General features: G+C 44.6%; 1 protein-coding gene across 1 annotated transcript; it reads right to left on the reverse strand.

Annotated features, from left to right (window-relative positions):
* Positions 1 to 223: 223 nt before the first annotated feature.
* On the reverse strand, positions 224 to 8,083 carry LOC109740458 (uncharacterized). The gene is made up of 10 exons (XM_020299521.4): positions 7,445 to 8,083; positions 4,922 to 5,008; positions 3,788 to 3,829; positions 3,530 to 3,635; positions 3,290 to 3,354; positions 3,170 to 3,214; positions 2,984 to 3,091; positions 2,765 to 2,852; positions 1,949 to 1,995; positions 224 to 826 (listed from the first exon to the last, which is right to left on the reverse strand). The coding sequence occupies exons 1-10, from the start codon at positions 8,003 to 8,005 to the stop codon at positions 749 to 751; spliced, it is 1,227 nt and encodes a 408-aa protein (XP_020155110.1). The 5' UTR covers positions 8,006 to 8,083; the 3' UTR covers positions 224 to 748.
* Between the last annotated feature and the right edge of the window lie 16,153 nt (positions 8,084 to 24,236).

Here is a 24,236-nt window from a genome sequence, read left to right on the forward strand (position 1 = left end):
ATGTAGCACTAGTGGGCCGACGGGACAGCGCTAAACAAGCCGAAATGCATCCATTTCAACCATAACTCCTTGTTTTGTCGCTAGCCTATACTGATGTTGGCCCATTAAGGAACCAGACGTTACATGTCCCCGTCTGTTTTGAAAAGTCCCCCAGCAGGCAGCAGGAAACAAAGGAGGTCAAAATCTGTTGACGGCGGCCACAGATATTGTACACCAACAGAGCAGAGACAACACAAACCATTTTATTTTCTCAGGTGCACAAGCTGGATGGGATGACGACCTCGAACTGCATCACACCCGCTGCAATCAACATGCTAAACTATACTAACATAAGCCCAGCAAAAACTGGTTACTTCCTAGTGGTCACTGATCACTCAGATGCCAGACCTGTAACTACAATCTTCTCTAGTTATGACACGCAAGACCAAAAAAAAATCTTCTCTGGCAATGAACTCAAGATTACATTTGCGATTGCACATGACAAACTGCTGAGCAACGAGGAGGATGACATGAGTGGGCCAGCAAAACAAACCACATAATTGTGTGACCGTGCGGAATTTAACGAGATACGGTTTGCTCAAAGTTTTTGACCACAAAATTATCATCCGAGCATGTCAGAACAGCAACCCATCCAACTGCTCAGCCTGGTTATCACACGCCATGCTCCGCTGCGATAGGCCAGCCACTTGCAAGGAACCGGTTGCAAGTACCCCGAAAATAAAATGGTTCGTTCAGATTTGTTTCATACTTAGCTCACATGCGCCTTGCTATAGTCATCAGCAGCTGCCGATAGCGACGGTATAGTAACAGGAAATCCAGGTCCCATCTGCAAGAAAGTTCCTCCGGTAAGAGACATAAAAGATAAGAGCAATCCGAGGAGATGCTGTCCGCCGTCAAATCCCAGGGCTCAACCCTGGACAGGCAGTGGAAACTACCAAGCTGGAGTACGGTATGTGAAAATGAAAGATGGAAGAAGTTGGGACAATGCTCGTAAGGGTTACACTTGAACATGCTTAGGTGCTATATCACAAGCAGCCTTACTTTCAGTTTACCCCGCTAACAATGACAGAGCCACTAGCAATCATTGCAACTCTTGGTAATACCAACATACTGATCAAGCTGTACAGACACAGTATAGGTTTAACTGTAGCATTTCACAAGACCTCTCATGGGACGATACAGATCACTAAAGCCAGAATCATGTCACACAACTAAAATACCATCAGGGTCAACTTGATGCAAACCATTAGCAAAGTTATGAAGTACCTAGCAGTAATTCACCTTTCTCCGAGAGAGAGGAAGGATCCACGCTCTGAAGGTAATAGTGCATTAGCTAGGGCTGCGAGTCCAGTACAAGCCTAATGTTTCTAGCACATTGCTCCATAACTTTCACAAAAATACTCCCTCTGATCCATATTAATTGTCGTTCATTTAGTATAAAGTTGTACTAAATTAGCGAAAATTAATATGGATCGGAGGGAGTAGCATAATGGACAAATACGCTCTACTAATACTACCTACTTTCAAGAGAACAGAAAGAGTTTTGCGGAATAAAGCATGCATAATCTCAAAATTGTTTGGCACATGCACAAATTAGTGATAATGCCTGTGGTACAACTAGTACCAAAATGTCTGGCACTCAATTTTTTCCTTTATTTTCTTCAGTTTTGTTGGTCTTTCAGATTATGAAGCCATGTGCCCTTTTTCAGTCTTCTGTAGCATTTCATATCTTATGTTGTAGAGTATTTATTATTGTCACTCAAATGTAAATTCAGTAGAGCCCTCCCATAATGTTGTCATAAAAAGGAATATAACATATAAGGTCGTAAGAAGATGAAAACCAAAAAGGTCTTTAACATGTTATTAATTTTGGTTGAAATATTATGTGACACCCTAGAAAGTGAAACCAACGATACATCAGATAGAAGTGGGAGAGAAAAGAGCTTACTGTGCTACTCAGCGTGAACTTCTTCACGTATCCAACATATTTCGAAGCTGAAAGAAAGTGAGTGTTAACAGCTTGGATTTAATACCATCATCACAATTATCAGAGAAACAACATGTAAATATCAAAACGTGCATGGAGAGAAATATTAATATCTAAGAATGAGCTATTGGCTAATTCACCATCTGAATTAAGTACTCAAATTGATTTCTTAAACAGGGCACTGGCGTTTCATGTCAAGTGTCCAAAGTATTGAAACTGACAGAGAAGGGTCAAACAAAATCAGTCAGACTCAGAGTTCATGCACAGACACGAATTTTGGAACATGGTTCCCGCTATGAACAGTAAAATCAGAAAAATACTAGAAAAAAAAATCTGAATATTTTTTGCATCATACATGGCAGTGTTCTACTCGTGTATGAAGTTTCACAAAAAAAATGAAATCCGTGGTATTCTAGGCAAAAAAGACATAAATCGGTGCTATAAAAAAGACACTGTTTGAAGTAATTTGGAGATCCGAATTTCTTTTCTTTGCGAAGAGTGCCATGGGTGTCATTTCTGAGCGCATGTGAGTAGACCAGTCGACCAAGTATGATACCCCAAAATTTTAGAATTATTTGATTTTTTTGGCTTTCTATATTCTTTTTCGTAATGGGTGCGCGTGCATCCATGTTCACCCTTGTATTTTCATAATATATACCACAATATAAAATAGTTTGAAGTTCATAAATTTGTAGTTGAGTAATATTCACTAATAAGGTACAATGTTGATACAAAATATTGGTATAAGCATGTTAGCAGCACCAGCCGCTCACTTACTTTTCTTTAGGCCCACCGGCTTAGCAAGTAAAAGTGCATTTACGAAAGCACCAATATTTTCACGTAAACTCTCCTCAGAAAAATTGATCTGCAAAAAACAACACAAACTATAATGAGGAACGACACAGAATTGCAAAGGAGTTGCTTGACTATGTACATAATTATATTGATAAATTCACTAGGCATATGAGTATTAATATTGATGGCCATGTCCCATACCTTTCCAAGGCCAACATGCACTATAGCAGTTTTATCTATCTTAAAATCAACACGACCTGATTTTGCCGCTTTGACAGCACCAGAAACATCATTTGTCACAGACCCTAACTATAAGATTTAAAGTGTCAAGAAAGGCAGAAAACTTCAGTGTGGTTCCAAAAGAAAATGAAAAGGGAAGATGCCTACCTTAGGATTTGGCATCAAACCACGCGGACCCAATATTCTAGCGACCTGGAGAATCAGTCAGGTTGTTAATAATATGTCAAACAAGAAATAACATAAGTGTCCAAAAGCCCACACTGATACCTTTGAAAGCCGAGGCATGAACATTGGGGTTGCTATGCACTTGTCGAAACTTAGTTTGCCTCCTCCTAATATGTATAATCGTAGGTGGAAAAAAGGAATTCCAATCAACAAGAATGTCAAAATCGTAGATGAAACTAAGGAAAACATAGGATGGGGTACTAGGGAGTGAGAGCAGCAATTGGTGGTATTCCAAGGAAAATAAGTTTCAAAAACCATAACATACTAAAGGAAATAAAGTACCTTTGCGAATCTCCTCAATCAGCTCGTCGCCACCAACAACATCTGCTCCAGCTGCTCTAGCTTCCTCTGCTGAAGGCCCTTCCGCAAATACTGCTACCCTAACAGTCTTATAAAGAGAAGGACCTCAGTATGAAGTACTCACAGAAAACAAAAGCACCATTTGGGATGCAAGAACTCTTTTTATTGTTCCTTACGAAACAGAGATGATATATACCCAATGCCTGTAAAATAGGCTGTGAACGATATTTAGAAAGGTACCTTGCCAGTGCCATGCGGCAAAGTTATGGCGCCACGGACCATCTGTATGCCAGGAAAATTTTTGGTCAGTGTCAGAAGATAATTTTCTATTAATCTAACGTTCACAAGCAGATTGAAAAAGAAAACATGAGGCAACTTGGCTATTCAACTGGAGAAGCATTAGTTAATCATCATTTCTTAGCATGCACAAAAACTCTGGACAACATTTCTTCTGTATTTGAATGTGTTAGATAGGCCTCAACAGGTATAGAAACAAGACTTCAGCAGCATCCCTGTTAAATCACATAGCTTCTACACTGGTTTCAACACATTGGGGAACTTTGGCTTCATGGCAAATACAATGTCATACACTAATATCAGCCGGGTTTTTTTTACAAGAATCGACAAATTATCCCAATCAGTTAGCTTCTTACATCTGTGTTTTTGTTGTCATAACTGGTTGATCCAGTCATGAAACCCTAGATCATGCCTCGTACAGGGAGGTGCTAGCCACATGAAGGAGAAAGGGAGCACAAGTGCTGGAACATTGTGCATGCTGAATCACGCAGCACGCAGGCTGTGCTGTTTGTGCGTGGAACCAGAAGATGAGAATATATGATTGCATGTGCTTCAAACCTTCAACTGAACCATGCGCCCGTGTGTATAAAATTGCATAAGTGTGTCAATTAGGTTTATCCGGTAATTGCAAGAAAGTGGCGTACTACGGCACTGGAATTGCTAACCTTGCCAAATGACTTGGCTCAGTAACATGACACCTAGGTGACCGTTTTTAAAGGCACTAAGTTGACAGTCAAATCGAACTTCAACAATTAAGCAAGTAATAAAAGATCAACAAAACAAATGCTCTGTGGGGTTGATACAGAAATCAAATAACTGATGCTTATGCCACGAGAACCACAGCTTCAGCCATTACCAGTGGCTTGACCAAATGAACTACTGTGAAAGACCAGGAAAGATCACATACACTCAAGTGAAACCAGAGTAAACAGGTCTTCGCAGTGCAGCAGCAAATGCAGCTGGCAATAAGTGATTCAGTAACATGGCAGGTTAAATTTCCATAGAGTAGCAATAGTGAGAAAATATGACAGGATAAAAGGTGTGCTTCAAGGTACTTTTTAAAGAAGCAAAGCAGACCTGGTCACCACGACGTGGATCAACACCTAACATCACATGAGCTTCCACTGTTTCAGTAAAATTCCGCTTCTTCTCATTTGCACTGGTCTGGAAGGAAACAGCAGAACAAAGTAAGACCATTTGATTATTATTTTCTTGACTAAACAATTAGATTATCAAGTTATGTGGAACATAAAGTGTGTGAAACATAAAGCATTGCTAAATTTTCCCACACTTGACAGCTTACAGGTCATCTTATATGTCCCATGAGAATTGAACATTGAACAAAGGTCTTGTATGTATAGATAGAGAGCTAATGTAGGGCCATAACACCATTCAACGGCTACTTTTTTTTCTCCCATCCAGCATCACAGTGAGGTTTATGTTTTATAAACCTACAAAACTTAAGTTAAAACCCAATAGCATTCAGAGCTAGGAAAAACACACATTTAGTACGATCAAGATTTTCATAATTCGCGGCTGTTCATTTTGCTTTTCCTCTTTTTTATACCTCCTAAAATGCGACAGGGTTTGATTTTCAAGTTATACATGTTAATAGAACATCACCTCCCCCACATATTCTATTTTTCATAGAATTATTTGATACCTCTTACACATGGTTTCCAGAGGGTTATTGCCAGGAGGGTAGTTTCCCACTGGACATTTTCCCAAACATCCTCCACAAAATAATCTCAGAAGTAACCACAGTGTTAGTACTCATACAATTAACAAGCATACTCTTCTGAAAATTACACTATCCTCTCTTCAAGTATATTTTTTATAGCTACTACATGTATACTACAGAATTCTGTCACCAATCACTGGCAGACAAAATAAGCTTTCTTAGTAATGTTGGAGATCTTGCTTCATAGGGGTGTTGCAAGACACCTAAACTGACAACTAATTGCAACTTATCATGTTAGAATTAATAATCTATTACTCCCTCCGTTCGGAATTACTTGTCGTAGAAATGGATGTATCTAGACATTTTTTAGTTCTAGATACATCCATTTCTGTGACAAGTAATTCGGAACGGAGGGAGTACCTAGCTGCTTGAGCAAGGACACGTTGAGGCTTTTCCTCACAGAAATGATTCATCATGAATAGTTTGATGTATCAAAAAGTATTGTCGAACGCATGAAGGAACTTGGCTCGTTAACAGTTTTAGCTCAAAAAATCCTACAAGACTGAAAATGCTCCAAAGATCCTGTATTCAGAATGCCCCTGGTCGTTTGTTGTAGTTTATCAGAGAGGGGACACTTGGCCAGCAAGCAGAAAAGAAAATGGAGCCAGCAATGGCGCTGGATCAGGACTAGGAAGAGCAGATAGTAAGACTCAGAGATCAGGTCCTGCCGGTCTCTGCCGCAGCTGAAGTAGTGCAAAGAGAAAGATAACAAGGCAAGGGAGGCTTGGTCACCATTTAGTGGTTAACTAAGGGTTCAGTAAGATGGTACAATACTAGTCTAGATCAGTCAGTTCCAGGTCTTCTGCTAGGGTATAAGTAGGCATCATTTTGGTTCAATCAACAAGAAAATCTCTCTTCCGGTATGTTATAGTTAACCTAATCTAGCGCTCTGTTTTTTCCTACTGGTGCCATTAACATCTTGCGCCCATCACGACGCCTATGAACTTTCCCTACAACCTAAGGGCAAAAACAAGAATGCAATGAATGTTTATATCATCTACATGCAAAGATCATATGCCAGTTTGAGAATGCTCAACTTATTTTAAAGCTGTTGTGGAGAAACTAGAGTCTTGTTTGCATACAGGGTGTTGATGTTAACTGATATGGCAAAATGAAACACAGTTCGGAATTTCTTCTTTCTTCTGTTAGCAGAACAAGATTTTAAACTACGTTTCTGTTGATTATAGCAACATCAGTAATCAGTTAGCCAAACAGGGTAATAAGTCAAATCAACTAAGGTAAAACAGAATTGTTATAACCAACCACAATGCCAAAGGCAGCATAAACAAAATGGATTTGCTAATTCTCATCTAGATGAGAATTAGCAAAGTCTCATCTAACTCCTACACTATTTGATTATCCAACCACTAGGAGTTACATGAGACATGGTTATGTCCCATCTACTCCCTCCGTTCGGAATTACTCGTCCAAGAAATGAATGTATCTAGATGTATTTTAGTTGTAGATACATCCAGTTTTGTGACAAGTAATTCCGAACGGAGGGAGTAGATGAGAGCTAGACACACTCTAAACAAAAAAGGAGCATTCTTCCTGGTATGATAGAATCCACTGTCATAGCAACAACAACAAAAAACATGCATCAAATTAGGCTTAATTCCATCCTAAAATTTGTAGTCGCATTCCAGTTAAACTATGGCTATTTCACCAACACTCCTTCCCATTGACTAAACAAACAAAATCATGCTACTTCAACTGAGGTACTCTTCTCGATGTGAAAACCTTACTGCTATGAAACCATGTCCAAATTATACAAAGCTATGATCCCCAATTGCAACATAACGAGATTGTTTATTTGCGAGTTTGAACCTCGATGAACCGAATCACTTTCAAGTGCAGACCTTGATTTCGCGGAGTGCATCGACGAGATCAATGGCGACCTTCTGCGGCCGCTTCGCAGCGGGTATCAGCGATGGGTACGGCACCGTCTCCTCCTCCACCGGCACGCCGAAGATGGACCTCCTCGCCCGCTCAGCATTCATCTCAATCCGCTCCGCCTCGCCGCGCAGATCCTGCTCATTCACCCCTTCCCCAGCCCCATCTTCCGCTGGACGGTCTTCCGGGAGCGGCGCAACCCTGCTCGGGTACGACACCGGCGCGATCGCGGGCCCCGCGTCCTTGACGAACCGCACCTCTTGCCGCGTAAACTGCCGCGGCGGATTCGGCGGCTGCTGCTCAAATCTCCTGGGAGGCGAATCCTGCCACCCGGGGCTAGCGCTCCGGGCATCCGGCGAGGAGGCCTCCTCGGGTGGGGCCTGCGGCTTCGGGGCGTAGGAGACGGGCTTGATGGTCGGCGGTGGGGGGTCGCCGGAGTTGGAGGTGGAGAAGCGGAAGAGCGGGAGGAGGCGATGGGGCTGCGGGTGGCAGCGGGAGTGGGAAAGGAGGAGGCGGAGGTGAGCCATGCTGAGGGCGTGGCGGCGGCCGGCGGCGGGGGGTTTAAGTGAGGAAGCGATGGGGGATGGACTGAAATGGGAGGGTTTGCACTGGACTGGGCTCGATCTGGCGCACACTGCTATAGCACGAGTCGGCCTACTAGGACGTTTTGGTTTAGGCCCAACTAGCACTGCCATAGCACCATCCAGTTCGGCACGAAATTCTAAAAAAAAAAAAAAACAGTTCGGCACGTTCCCTTCTACTCCCTCGTTCCTAAATATTTGTCTTTTTAGAGATTTCAAATGAATTACCACATACGAATGTATATAGAAATATTTTATAGCGTAGATTCACTCATTTTGCTCTGTATGTAGTCACTTGTTGAAATATCTAGAACGACAAATATTTATAAACAAAGGGAGTAGTTAGGTTTTTTTCTTCCTCTCGGCGGCGCCACTGCCGCCGTTGAGACTCACCTTCTCTACCCTGTTTTCCTTGGAAGAAAAGGATTAAGGCTGAACTAGGGCGATCTAGATCGCTACCTGGCCTTGGTCTCGTTCATATTGGGGAGCGGGATGTCTAGGGTTCTTCCGCCCGGCAATGTTGTTTTCTTGGGGCTAGAGATCTCAATGGATACTGGCGCCTCTGGATCGACACTCTATACGGGAGAAGTGGAAGTGATGCTTAGGGATCTAGGCATACAGGAGGAGGAACTCGACGATGTCATGGTGGAGGATGAATATGCGGTCCCCGCTAAAGCAACTAGACGAATGGTATTGGTGCAATAATTTGCCTCCTTATTTTTTTTGGAGATTTTTGTCATAAACGGTGTGGAGACTAATATGTTTGCTAGTGCATATAGAGTGACAAGTCCCTGAAGTCATGAGGAGTTTGATACAAACTCTGAAGATAATTTCTTGCGTGGCAGCGAAGATTAAAGTGACCCCCCAAAAATTGTTGACATGAAGCAATTGATTCGGTGCTTGTCCGAAGAAATTGACTGCAGCCGAGAAGTTTAAAGGCGAAGCGAAGACGTAGTGTTTGTTTCGTAGTTCATTTTTCTCTTTCTTGGGTAATAGGTGTTGGGAAACGTAGCATGCAATTTCAAAAAAAATCCTACGCTCGCGCAAGATCTATCTAGGAGATGCATAGCAACGAGAGGGGGAGAGCATCTTCATACCCTTGAAGATCGCAAAGCGGAAGCGTTTATCAACGCGGTTGATGTAGTCATACACCTTCACGATCCGTGCCGATTAAGTACCGAACGTACGGCACCTCCGTGTTCAGCACACGTTCAGCTCGATGACGTCCTCGCTTTCTTGATCCAGCAAGACGGGCGAAGTAGTAGATGAGTTCCGGTAGCACGACGGCGTGGTGACGGTGTTGGTGAAGAACAATCTCCACAGGGCTTCGCCAAGCACAACGAAAACTATGACGGAGGATAAACTAGAGGGGACGGGGTTGCCGGCACACGGCTTGGTGATTCTTGATGTGTCTTTGGTGCTAGCTATGCCCCTCTATTTATATGTTGAGCCTTGCGGTCGAAACTAGGAGTAAAAGCCTCAACAAAGTCGGTTTCACCCGAAAGGGTGAGTCCTTCTCGGACTTCCAGGACCAGACGCCACGGTCCTTGGCGTCTGGCCCGGACGCCATGGGCCTCGGCGTCTGGCCCAGGGCCAAACGCCAGGGTCTCCAGCGTTTGGCCCCTGGCCTCCGCAAAACTCCTTTTGCACCGACCTAAAGCCTCGTCGGCTTCACCCCTTGGCCGAACCATATCATCCTATATATCAATCTTTACCTCCAGACCATTCCAGAGCTCCTCGTCATGTCCGTGATCTCATCCGGGACTCCGAACAACATTCGGTCACCAACATACATAACTCATATAGTACTATATCGTCAACGAACGTTTAAGCGTGCGGACCCTACGGGTTCGAGAACTATGTAGACATGGCCGAGACACTTCTCCGGTTAATAACCAATAGCGGAATCTGGATGCCCATATTGGTTCCTACATATTCTACGAAGATCTTTATCGGTCAAACCTTATGACAACATACGTAATTCCCTTTGTCATCGGTATGTTACTTGCCCGAGATTCGATCGTCGGTATCATCATACCTAGTTCAATCTCGTTACCGGCAAGTCTCTTTACTCGTTCCGTAGTGCATCATCCCGTAACTAACTCATTAGTCACATTGCTTGCAAGGCTTATAGTGATGTGCACTACAGAGAGGGCCCAGAGATACCTCTCCGATACTCGGAGTGACAAATCCTAATCTCGATCTATGCCAACACAACAAACACCTTCGGAGATACCTGTAGAGCATCTTTATAATCACCCAGTTACGTTGTGACGTTTGATAGCACACAAGGTATTCCTCTGGTATCCGGGAGTTGCGTAATCTCATAATCAAAGGAATATGTATATGCCATGAAGAAAGCAATAACAATAAAACTTAACGATCATTATGCTAAGCTAACGGATGGGTCTTGTCCATCACATCATTCTCCTAATGATGAGATCCCATTAATCAAATGACAACACATGTCTATGGTTAGGAAACTTAACCATCTTTGATCAACGAGCTAGTCTAGTAGAGGCTTACTAGGGACACGGTGTTTTGTCTACGTATCCACACATGTATCAAGTTTCCGGTTGATACATTTCTAGCATGGATAATAAACATTTATCATGATATAAGGAAATATAAAATAACAACTTTATTATTGCCTCTAGGGCATATTTCCTTCAATAGGACCACCATACTATTAAGAGGGGTATAGTGTTAAGCTTACGATTATCTGATGCTAAACCTGAATCCTCTGTGAGACGAGGGAAATCTCTTTGTGTTCCGAATAAGTCCTTGTCGGCAAGAGACGAAGTTCTTCTTCGTTGCGAGAGATTTTATTCAGACCGAGGAGTTAGCATTTCTCGCTCCGCAAGTAATGTTACCGTTGTGCTAAAAAATCCGACCATTAGAAGGTTCATAAGGGAGAGCTCTATAAGTTAAGCATTACGGGCGTCCTCCAACGATGTATACCCGAAGACGAAGGAAGACTATTACTTCAGGAAATACACTCTGGCATGAGCGGACATCAAGTCGTTGCTCGAACCTTGGTCAGCAAGGCTTCCCTAGCTGGTTTTTATTGGCCAACTGTGGGCAGCGACGCCTCTGCATTAGTACAGCATTGTCCAGGCTGTCAAGTGTTCGCCAAACAAAGCCACGTGCCCCCCGCAGTCCCCCACACTATCACTATAACTTGGGCTTTTGTAGTCTCGGGGCTAGATATGGTCGGTCCACTCAAGGGCGGAACAAGAAAAATTAAATATCTACTTGTCATGGTGGACAAGTTCACTAAGTGGATCGAAGCAAAGCCAGTTACCTCGGCCTCCCAGTAATTGAGTTCATCTCAGGGGTAGTGCACCGCTACGGTATCCCGAACAGTCTGATCACAGACAACGGGACAAACTCTACGGCCAAAGAGGTCAAAGCATGGTGTACAAAAATGGGTATCAAGCTCGACTACGCGTCTGTATATCACCTGCAGTCAAACGGGCAAATGAAACGCGCCAATGGACTAATTCTCAATGGCATCAAGCCTAGGCTAGTACGCTCCCTTAAAGAAGCCAACTGCAAATGGGTAGAAGAACTTGATTCCCTCCTTTGGGGTTTGCGCACCACACTGAACAGATCCACTGGGTATACCCCATTTTTCATGGTGTACATCGCCGAGGCAGTACTCCCTTGCGACATCATACACGACGCACCTCGGGTACGCATGTATGAAGAGAGCAAGGCCGAGTTAGATCGGTAGGACGCCTTGGACGCCCTAGAGGAGGAGCACAATGTTGCTCGGGCACGATCTGCCATCTACCAACAACAAGCCCGACGCTGTCATAGTCAGGAGGTTCGCGCAAAGGACTTCAATGTAGGAGACCTAGTCATGAGGCTTCATTCGGAGAAGCAGAAGCACAAACTCTCCCCTAAATGGGACGGGCCATTTATCATTGACCAGGTCCTCATTGGAGGCACCTACCGAATTTGAGATCCAGTGGACGGGCGTCTAGAGCCCAACCCCTGGAATGTGGTGCTACTCCAATGTTTCTACGATTGAAGCCCCAAACACTGCTCATCTATGTACATACACCACTTTACCTTTCTCTTGTTTTATGACACCTCGGGGACATCTTTTGAATGACCTCGAGAGCAAAAACCAGTATGGCATGTTCTTTTCAAAATATGTGTCATTCCACCTCTTACACACTATTGTCTTTCAAGCCAAAATATGCATCGGTTGGACTTAAAATTTTGCCAAGCTGGATTTCCCGGCTCCTGTGCTTGCCCCTTATGTTCCCGATCATTCGCCTAAGGGGCAAAGGGAGCACCGTTGTGATTGTTACTCCCGAGTCAGCCGACGTAGTACCTCAGACGGAGAAAGCCGAAAGCTAGCGCGCTTAAATGTGCAAATCAGCCGGCCATGACATAGGAATAAAGTGGAGGGGGTCTTTCAAACCCCAACCAGGGGCTTTACCCCAGAGGTCATCCGTCTTCAGACTCATGTGCTTGACACAACTACCCGAGGAAAGGAACTGTTGGAAGAACTATTTTTCTTTGAAGATGTTTCTTATGTTAAAAGCAATATAACATAACTCTCCGCCTCACTCTTGTCCTTCAAACCATATAGCCGGATTGCCTCGTCACCCGAAGCACCTAGTCTGATTACTTCGGCTAGTAGTAAGGGACACTCCTCGGCCGTTGGCCGAGGAGGTAGAAGTCGATGGCTGGTTGACAGAGTTTAGGTGCGCAGTTTGAATAATAACATAAAGTACTTTGATACATAGTCATACATAATCATTTAATTACACCCGGTCTAGCCCATCTATTAAGGTGTCTAGGGCGCAGTCCTTCTGCGAGAACCAAGCAGCGGGCATGACACTCTCGTATGCGAGACTAGTCACTGGTGCGCGTCGGTCCTAAACAAACGGTTTTTTACCCCTTTCCGCGACGGCATTTGAAACCATCGCCAAGTGAGTGTGGGCGATAGGGGGGTCCTTCCCACACGACCCAGAAACTGTTGGGTATATGCCCTCCTGGCACACACGTTCGGCAAAATGAGGTCGTGTGCGACCGGCGAGCACTCAAATACGGAAATACAATCAATAGAGCTAAAAAATACAATTATACGACGAAATTGTTTCTGGTCGCAACTCGCAAGTACATCCCACAAAGTCAGTCCCCGCTAAACGTTTCCGTTCGTATGCAAATCCCACACAGTCGCTTCAAGGAAAACATTTCCATTCACAGGTACATCACACATAATTTTTCCCGTTAAATCGTTTGCGTTATTGAATGTAGCACACACGGTCCGTAGAAGAAACTGTGTGGCAAAGGCTGTCCATGACACACAGTTTTTATGTGGTAAATGTTTGCGTAAGGTGGCCTAACGCAAACAGTTTTTAAGAGAAAATCGTGTGTGATTGTTCATTGATCCAACACAGTTTATTCCTAGAAACTGTGTGCATTGCCTGAGGTCATCGTACATAGTATTTTTTCAACAACCGTTTGCAATATCAAAACCCAATTAGCAGGCTAATTGCCATATTATTAATAATCCATTTATTAATCTAATTGACATTCATATTAAGCACACAATATATTTCATTTTCATATTAAGGAAGCAGAATTTCATAATTGAAATATATCAGAGTACAACATGATATAGCTTCAGCACTCAGCTACCCCATTACACAACTGCACCAGCAGCAAGTTCCACATGCAACATGTAGAACCTTTCGAAATTAGCATCATAGACGGTATATAGACTGATGCATCTCATCTGGAAAACTGCTGAAGCGGAAAGCGAATATTGAGCCTTCATTCATGTTGAAGGTCTTTGCAACTTTAGGCCAGTGCCTATGGATGATTGACCGTCCGTCCTTCGACCTCTTCAGGAACACTTCAATATTGAACCGTGTGTGTTGTATGAAAACCTTCCTCGCCTCCTGACCATAGAGGTGGTTTGAGAGGTAATCATCAGTGAACTGCTTTGGAAAGGCCTGAAAATAAGGATGTGCATAAATATTTTCTCTATATTGGAAATGGGGAAAAGGAATAAAAAAGGCAAGGTATAATAGTTAGTACCATCTTGTAGTGAACTGATGTCTTCTTCATTGTGCAGACAAAGATCTTGTTGTTTTTTGTCGCTAATTTCTTTATCCTAATGATCTTTCTAAGTTTCTTGATTTGATTGATATTCATGGACAACTCATTTCCCCATATGCAAAAAAGGGTCAAACAGTGGGTCAAAACCTCTGACAGCAGGACCTATATGTGCAAGACCAAATTGTTAAAAACCAAAATATTAGAATGGTTCCTGCAATTGCACAATAATGTGCTATTAGACAACGGACCATGCACGTGCTAACCTCGATTGTAAACCTCAGTGCTTCCCATTGTTTCCCTGCAACACATATAAGGTAGTTAGTCATCAGGTTAAGTAAGGGTTCGCATGCTATCAGTAAAATATGTTGATGAAAAATAAGCACATTGCAGATTCATCAGATTAATTGAAGCCAAACGGAAAACCCATTTACCCAAACCAAGCATGATTAAGAACTAGGAAATATAGTACTTGTATATGTTTCTCATGTATTAAGTGCAGCCAAATTCGATTTATTCCTCACATGCACAACAATACAAAATTCTACCCACGACAATTGGACATCGCACTGCAGAATTGAACCAAGCAGTTAACTAAACACTGCAACAAATGAACCAAACATTAACTGAGCACCACATTGCACAATATAACATTGAACCAAGAAGTTAACTAAACACCACAACAAATGAACCAAACATTAACTGAGCACCACATTGCACAATATAACATACTCCTTATAGAAGATCAGAGAGTTAACCAAACAGTTAACTACAGCCAATTGTAGCAATTGTATTTGTTTCTCATGTATTTACTACAGCCAAATTCAATTTATTCCTCACATGGTATACAATAACAGAATGCACCCACAATTTTGTAAAGATAAATTCGATTTATTTCTCACATGGAAGACAATACAAAATTGCAGCCTGAAGAATTGAACATCACATTTGCAGAATTGAACCAAACAGTAACTGAAGATGACAACTAATTAACAAAACAGTTAATAAGTGAGCACCACACTGCACGACATATAGAACATATACACTAGAGCAACAGATTGCATGGTGAAATTAGATAGCACAATTCACTAGATTTTGTGAAGGAAAGGCAGGAGCAGCACACGCAACGGGTAAACCGAGCATGCTTAACCGGTGTAGCTAGCAATTGGCAAGGTGCTCTTCCAAGATCTGGGGGTCGGCACAAATGGCAGCCATCGCGACCTCATCCGCGCGTGCGGCCGCGATTTGCTTCTCCGCTGCCAAATGCTCCTTGAGGTCCTGGCTATACTGCATGCACCATGGCTTAGGCCGGCGCTTATTTGGTGGAGGGGTCGGTGATTTGGGTGGAAGGTGTCACGCTCGCGACAGAGGTCGGGGCATGTGGGATGTGGAATTAGGAGGAGGATGGGGGTCGGGTGTGGATTACCTGCTTGGATAGAGGAGGCTGAGCAGTGTAAGGGAGGGTCGCCGGCGAGGAGGCGGCGGCGCTGCAAGCAAGGAGTGAAGGTTTCAACCTGGAAAGGAAGGCGGAAAGAGGGTAAATGTGGCTTTTGGTAAGGGGGAGGGGCGGGGAGGTATATATTTCCGCGGAAGCCGAAAATTTGGAATCGCTTCAGCCAAAAAACTGGCGCGCAAAGTGTCATCAGACACGGTCCCTTATTCAGAACTGTGTACGATATGTGGACATCACAAACGATTCAGATATCTTAACCCGTGTGTGATGAGTTTGAACGTCAAAAGTTTTGGTTCGAATTTCCATGGTTACAGTGGTCATCCACATCATTGCATAATTTGGGTACACAAAGGAGACTACAACACACCCACATTTCTTAATCGAGCAAGTTCAGCAATTAAATAGAGCTAGCTGACCTAAACATTACTCTAACAAATTAAAGACCGGCGCTCTTAATTAAAAAAATATAGAGTACTACTACGGCTGGTGCTCGTCGATCTCCGCCGCCGCCTCCATGTCCAGCTCGCGCCCGACGGTCTCCTGGGGAAGGGGCTCCATGGCATCCATCGCACCATACTCGGCAAGCATCTCGCCATCCGCGTCTGCCATCTCTTTGGAAAAGGCCGCCATGAGCTGGGCGTGGGTGGACGCGATCTGGGCTTGGACGGGCTCCGTTGTCGCAAGGTATGCGGCGGAGGAACGGACGGCTGCTCGAACGCTCTCGGCGATTGCCAGCTCTTCGGCCGTGGGTTGCCGACCGTTGTCGGAGAAACTTCGTTCGATTTGTGTGGTGACCACCAGGAGCTGGGTGTGGGCAGCCTCGGCATGGTCGTGGGCGGCCTTCATCAGGGCTAAGGTCGCCGCTGCGGAACGGACAGCTGCTGTGCCGCTCTCGCCAGTTGCTATCCCGAGGCAGATGTTGCTGCCGCCACCTGAGAAGCAACAGCGGCCGTTTGGGCTGCCTTTGCCGCCCGGTCGCAAATTGCAGCCGCGCTCATGCACCTTGTTAGCACGCGCATGGCGGCTGCGGCCGCGCTCTCGCTGGAGTGGGCCACCGAAGTTGCCCTCACGACGCGTGTCATGGAATTGTCACGGCAGATGTCCTAGTGAAAGGACTTAATCGTGGATCCATCGCAACTAGGAAGCTTAAAGGGGTTAAAATGGGACAAAGGACACGAGGGTTTATACTGGTTCGGCCCCTTGCGGTGAAGGTAAAGGCCTAATCCAGTTCGAGGTGGTATTGCTTATGTTTCGATTGCTAGGGAGCGAATCCGCTTGACCTAGCTTTCGATCTGATGTTACTTGTCCTGAACCGCCGCCAGGTCGTCCCTTTATATACAGAGGTCGACGCCCAGCGGCTCACAGAGTCCCGGCCGGCTCATAAACAGTGTCCGGCTCGGTCTCTAACTATCCCTGCCTTACAATACAAGTTATGTACATATGGCGGTTTATCTCTACAGGCCTTGAGTCGCCTTTGGGCCTTCGGCCCTTAACTGAACTGCCATCTTCCAGAGCTGTCTTGGGCTTCATGAATCACCATAGGTATAACCCGGCCCCTCCTGGGCGGGTCATACCTAATAGTTATATCCCCAACATTAGGCCCCAGGTTGATTTGAACTGGTTCATGTCAATCTTCAACACTTATAGAAAGTCTTCTGCTCTTCATTGTGCGAGAATTTGTAACCCGCCATGACGTCATCTTCTGGATTTGTGATAACCCGCCATGACGCCATCTTCCATTACTTCACACTTTATCCAACGTATCTCAACGGATCCTTATCTTAATGACCATCCCAAAAATCGAGGCGTCCTGGTAGCTGGATAATCATATTTTCAGCCTCCTCGTTTTTCGCGCCCACTTAAGAGTCTTTCCTTATAAATAGGCACGACCGGTCTTTCCTCATTCTCCCCCTTTCCAGTGTCTTCTTCCTCTCGCAACCCTTCTGCCGCTCGAGCTCCGCCGCCGCTGCAGAGCACCTCGTCTTCCTCAACCTCGGCCGCTGCATCAACCTGAGTCGATCCAGAGAACGACGGCGACCCTCCGCAGTAGATCTGCAGTTGTAAGTTTCTGCCTTCCCATACCTCAGATCCGCATTAGGGTTTGCGAGTTTCTCTGTGTTCTTCGTAGTTCATCTTCCAGGCTGTACCGCGAGCTTCTTTGATCTGAAAACGGTGTTCAACCAATGCGGTAGTTGTTTTATTTCCACTTTTGATATCAGTAGATCCCCTTTCCTGGAAGAAAAATCTTGTGAAAGCTCATGAACTCATCTGTACTGGTTTTTAGGTTTAGATTTAGTTTTCTTTTCCTGAACAGCCGTTGATCCAAAATAATAGCTGCAGCCTGTGAAACTTGTTTATGTAACACTTAGGCAAAAAAACTGCATCTGTTAGATCCATCTAGCCATGGCAGCTCAAATTGCCGACTTAAATTGAAATGCTCAACAGACATCATCCAACTTATCATGGCAGCTTAAATAATTTGCACTGCTCATGGCGGTTTACATAACCTGACATAATTTAGTCATATACCATTAGGCCCCTTTGTAAGCCGCCATCTCGAATATGCACTGTAATATTTTCCTCTCCGGCTTAAGTTTGAACCGGCAATTTCACTCTTTGTTAGGCTTCCGTCTTCATAATGCCGCCAAAACACCCACTTCATGCAATTGGGTCAAGTCCATCGTCACAGATAGTACACTTGACGACTTTGTGAAGACTAGCTATCTGCCAAAGAAGGAAATCATGTCCTACCGTGCACCTGATCCAACCGAGGAAAATCCTCATCCCAAAGAGGGGGAAGTCATTGTCTTCACTGACCACATGAACCGGGGCTTTTCCCCACCCGGCTCAAAGTTTTTTAGAGACGTCCTACACTTTTTTGACCTCCGTCCTCAAGACATCGGACCCAACTCCGTGTCTAATATTTGCAACTTTCAAGTGTTCTGTGAGGTATATCTTGGAGAAGAGCCCAGCTTGCTACTCTTCAAAGAGTTATTTTATTTGAACCGCCAGAATGAATGTGCCAACGGGCCTAGCATGGAACTTGGTGGGGTCTCAATCCAATGACGGAGAGACGCCATTTTCCCCTATGCGAATCCACCAAGTCACCCCAAAGACTGGAACCAGACATGGTTCTATTGCCAAGACACTTCTCCGGCTGATGAGAATCCTCTGCCCGGCTTTCACGCCCTGCGCTTCGAGTCTAATCATCCTCTACCAGACAAGTTGTTCGCTGCTGATCGCCAGAAACTCGCCCCTACCATGGTTAAAATCAAGGCTCTTTTGGGGAATGGTTTAAGTGGTATCGACTTGGTCCGGGTTTGGCTTGCCTGGCGGATCATTCCATTGAGCCGCCGTTCTGGTTTGATGTGCACCTACACAGGCGAGAAGAATGATCCTTTGCGGCACAGCTCTGACAATTTACCTGACGGCGTCATTGATGATATGACAAAGTCACTCTTGAACGAAAGCCTAGCAGACTGTGGCAAGGTGGGCTTAAGCCCTTTCTGCAAAGCTAACCCGGCTCCAGGGTAAGCCGCGAAATTGAGCATTTTTACCTTCATCCGTGATGTTTGTCTTTACTCAGACTTTTGCTGATTTTCACAGGCTAATGACAAATTTTGGAAAACAAAGTATGATCATGAATCTGCAAAGAGAGCCAGGAAGGCCAAGAGAGCCGCCAGGAAAACCGCCTCCAAGAAGAAAGGAAGCAAGACCAACGCCTCAGATTTGCTTCGACTAGAAGATACCTCTGAGTCGGAGGTAGCTCTTGACTCTCTAGGCTCCTTTTTTAACCACCTTATTGACACTGATTATTATCAGGAGGACACGGGAACGAGTCATGGAGTGGATGAAGAGGTAACTATTATTCCTTCCGACTCCGAGCCTTTGCCAAGACAGAAAATCCGAAGAGTAACCTGGAAATTAAGATTTTCGCATCCTTTAGCTTATCAATCCTCAATTTCTTTTGAAGCGACAGATTCATGAGAGCCGGAGGCAGACCTGGACCAGCAAGGATGCCGAACTCTCCTCTGGCTTACCAAATACACCAAGGAAACGCCGGAATGAGGTCACCTCTGACTTAACTCCTTTTTATCCTTTGGCGGGTCTCACTCGTCAACCACTCAACTCTTCTGACTCGAATTATCAGGAAACTTTACCTTCCTCCGGTGACTCACTCCAGTCCAACATGCCGGCTTTTAAGACCGCTCCAGGGTAATGATAATTTACTATCCTGCATTCATTTCAATTTTTATATTTGTACTGATATTTTGATCTTTATGCAGAGGAAAAGCAAAGCCCAGCAAGAAGGTGAAGAAGAGTAAGCCGGCCGAAGAGCCCTCCATCAATGAGCCAGAACTCCAGACGGCCGCACCGGAAGCCTCTGTTCCTGAGCGGCCGCTTGAACTGGTTCATGACATGCCAACGCCAACCGCTGACCCGCCTGCTGATCAAGCCGCCGATGGCTCTGCAACCCTTGAAGCTTCCAGCCCGGCCAAGACAGATGACCCACAAGATGCCGATGTTGAAATTACCAGGACCGGCTACACTGAACCGGGGAGACCTACTATGCGAGCCAAGTGTTCTGCCAAGGAAGAGCACCTGGAACACCGTAAGGTCAGATTTGACATTGCTGATTATACTCACATGAGCATTGGGGAAGTTTCTCTAGATATCTTAGCCAAGTGCACAACAGCCGTGACCTCGAAGTTGATATGGTGAAGAAAATGCACCAGAAATTTGAGGTATAAACTCTTTCCCTTCACTGAATTATCCTTACTATGCCAGCCCCCAAGTCTATTGCTTATGATGAATATGCTGTAGACTTAGAACAAACGTATAAGCATTAGTAATATCCTTTGGTCAAACCTGTAAAAAATCTGGGTTACTCCGTAGTCCCCAAGGGCCGGTTTAATCAACATGAATGAGCCGGTCCTTCACATGCTTGTGCAGAATATAATCCTTGTGTAGATTTAACAGCAATATGCATTAGCCCCCAAGTGCCAAGTACTCTTGCTTGCAAAGTGCTTGGGACTTACTCTCATGAACCGCCACTGAGATAAAACCTTCGTTAGACATTAGCCCCCAAGTGCCAAGTGTTGTTGCTTGCAAAAGGCTTGGGACTTAATATTGTATGCTAATATTCATGATTTTTGATCCGGTATTTGTACAGGCCACCACTACTCAACTTCAATCAGAACTGTCTGAATTGAAGAACCATCTGGAGGCTCAGGAAACTGAAACTCAAAAAGCCAATTCCAAATTTGAATTCAGTGTGGCTGAACAAGAGAAATTGAAATCCAAGTTTGAGGATGAGAAGAAGGCGTGGGCTGAAGAAAAAATTGCCTTAACCCAACGAGCTGAAACAATAGAAACGGCTCTTGAAGAAGTGACCACTCAATTGTCTGGCTTAAAATGCCATGTATCTCAGATGGTCTCAGCAATCTTTGGTAAGTCGTCCTGCAAGTGTCAAATATTTAATCTTTCTAGTGATCATATGAATTGTCATTAACTCACCTGATTTTGCTATACAGGCCCCAGGAACTCCAACCTCAACCAAGACATGCTGGTGAAGCTGAAGGCGGTTTACACGCTCGTGGAACAACTTTATACTGGATCTCAGCGTGCCTTGGCCATAGTTGCCCTGTCAAACAAAGTCCCCACACTCCTGGCGGATGTTCTAAAGAGGCTTTCTGTGCTACCCCAGCGGTTCAATGAATTAAGGCGGTCATCTGCAAGAGCCGGAGCCATGGCTGCTTTAAGCCGGGCCAAGGCGTGGCTACCGGAGTTAGACCCGGCCGACATCGCCATTGGATATCCAAGCCTTAAAGAGGATGGCACATCATTTGAATGGAAGGACTTCGCCGCTTGTGTGAAGGAAATATGCCCTGTGGCCACCCTGATTGCTGATGAGGCGGATCTCACCAAGTACCAGCCGGGTTATGACGCGGAAAATCAGAGGATTCCAACGCTGCATTATAAAGTGACGAGCCTGATCCCTCCAATTCGTAAGCATACCTTCGCCCTGAAGTTGACCCGGCCGGACTAATTGATGATGAAGCTGAATTTGAAGCTTTGAATGGCATTGACTGGTCATCATCAACCTTCTAGGACAGGGAACAGGACGGAGGAGCAGAAAGGGTTGATCCGGAAGCTTCAGGCCAACAAGAGAATTGACCCGCCGGGCGGCTCATATTTATACCTTGCTGGAAAACAATTTAATCATTTGGACTCGGCGAGTCATGTAATAGGGTAGAAATGACTATGCTTTGTCGTGCCATCGTGCACGTTTTGGTGCTCAACACTGTTAAGCCGCCGCCTTATACTCTCCCCGTTTTTAAACTTATCATCTGTTTTCTTTATTCATAAGAAAGTCTTTGAACTGTCCTGCACACAGAAATAGATCACAAGAACCCTTGGCAGCTTACCGCAGGACGGGTCATAATATCTTACATACAATCATTAATTTTGAAAGAAGAGACACAGATAAGCCTGTTATGAATTATAACTTTGAAACACAACTATAATATCATGCCTGTGATTTTGAATTTGCACTGCCGGTTCACATGACCTGAACAGTAAGGGTGATAACCCAATCCTTAGAAGCCAACACTTCCAAATGTATGATGATTGTCATACACTGGCGACTTATTATCCAAAACCAAGCCGGGTTAAATTTGAACCACACTTGTGCTTAGATCTAGACAAAAGTCTCAAGACAAAAACAAAGATTGTTTGCAAAAAACTTAAGCAAAATAGAAAGAAAATTTTTGAGGCTTCTAATTCGAATACGATCAGTAAACCGACCAAAGGGGTTAAGCTAGGATTCAAATACGATCATGTAGCCCCCAGTGGCTTTGGCGTTGCGCCGATCAAGAGGGTACCGACAGCTATGTTCTCTTTGGTTCGAATACGACCTATGTATGAACAGGAAGCCCCCAAATGACCTTGAGAGTTTTTTAACGGCTCTGATTCGAATACGATCAAAGTCAGACCCAAAAGGGGTTAAGCTATGATTCGAATACGATCAAGAAGCCCCCTAGTGAGTTTGGCATTGTGCCGATCAAGAGGGTACCGACAACTATGTTCTCTTTGGTTCGAATACGACCTATGTTTGAACAGGAAGCCCCCTAATGACCTTGAGGTTTAACGGCTAAATTCAAATACGATCATGAGCAGACCAAAGGGTTAAGCTGGATTCGAACACGATCAACCCCCAATTGGTCGTTTGAAGTTATGATGATGAAGACATATGATCATTGAGGATGAAAAAGACAGAGGTCCTGCTTTATTACTTATCATAATATATACATCATCAAAATATGTACATCATGAGAGCCGGTGGCTCAAGTATAATAAGGCCGAAGATGAGCGATATTCCACGGCCGACGGGTCTCTTCCTCCGACTTACGTGAGTCTTTGTGCTCTCAAACATCGATAAGGTAGTATGACTCATTGTTCAAGTTCTTGCTGACCACAAAAGGCCCTTCCCAAGGTGGGGATAACTTGTGTGCATCAGTTTGATCCTGGATGAGCCAGAGCACCAAGTCACCTTCTTGAAAGGTTCTGGACTTAACTCGGCGGCTGTGATAATGATACGTCTCCAACGTATCTATATTATCCATCTTGGATGTTTATGGGCTTTATTAAACAATTTTATATTATTTTTGGGACTAACCTATTGACCCAGAGCCCAGTGCCAGTTCCTGTTTTTCCCTTGTTTCAGTGTTTCGAAGAAAAGGAATATCAAACGGAGTCGAAACGGAATGAAACCTTCTGGAGAAGTTATTTTTGGAAAGAAAGCAACCAGGGAGACTTGGAGTCCACGTCAAGAAAGCAACGAGGAAGGCACGAGGCGGGGGGGCGCGCCCTCCCCCCTCGTGGCTCCCCTGACGTATTTCTTCCGCCTATATATCAATATACCCAAAAACCTTCGGGGAACAGAATAGATCGGGAGTTCCGCCGCCGCAAGCCTCTGTATCCACCAAAAACCAATCAGGACCCTGTTCCGGCACCCTGCCGGAGGGGGGAACCCTCACCGGTGGCCATCTTCATCATCCCGGCGCTCTCCATGACGAGGAGGGAGTAGTTCACCCTCGGGGCAGAGGGTATGTACTAGTAGCTATGTGTTTGATCTCTCTCTCTCTCGTGTTCTTGATTTGGCACGATCTTGATGTATCGCGAGCTGTGCTATTATAGTTGGATCTTATGTTGCTTCTCCCCCTCTACACTCTTGTAATGGATTGAGTTTTCCCTTTGAAGTTATCTTATCGGATTGAGTCTTTAAGGATTTGAGAACACTTGATGTATGTCTTGCGTGGGATACCCGTGGTGACAATGGGGTATTCTATTGATCCACTTGAGGTATGTTTTGGTGATCAACTTGCGGGTTCCGCCCATGAACCTATGCATAGGGGTTGGCACACGTTTTCGTCTTGACTCTCCGGTAGAAACTTTGGGGCACTCTTTGAGGTTCTATGTGTTGGTTGAATAGATGAATCTGAGATTGTGTGATGCATATCGTATAATCATACCCATGGATACTTGAGGTGACATTGGAGTATCTAGGTGACATTAGGGTTTTGGTTGATGTGTGTCTTAAGGTGTTATTTTACTACGAACTCTAGGGCTGTTTGTGACACT

The sequence above is a fragment of the Aegilops tauschii genome, chromosome 7, assembly GCF_002575655.3.
Source record: "Aegilops tauschii subsp. strangulata cultivar AL8/78 chromosome 7, Aet v6.0, whole genome shotgun sequence".
Classification (NCBI taxonomy): domain Eukaryota; kingdom Viridiplantae; phylum Streptophyta; class Magnoliopsida; order Poales; family Poaceae; genus Aegilops; species Aegilops tauschii.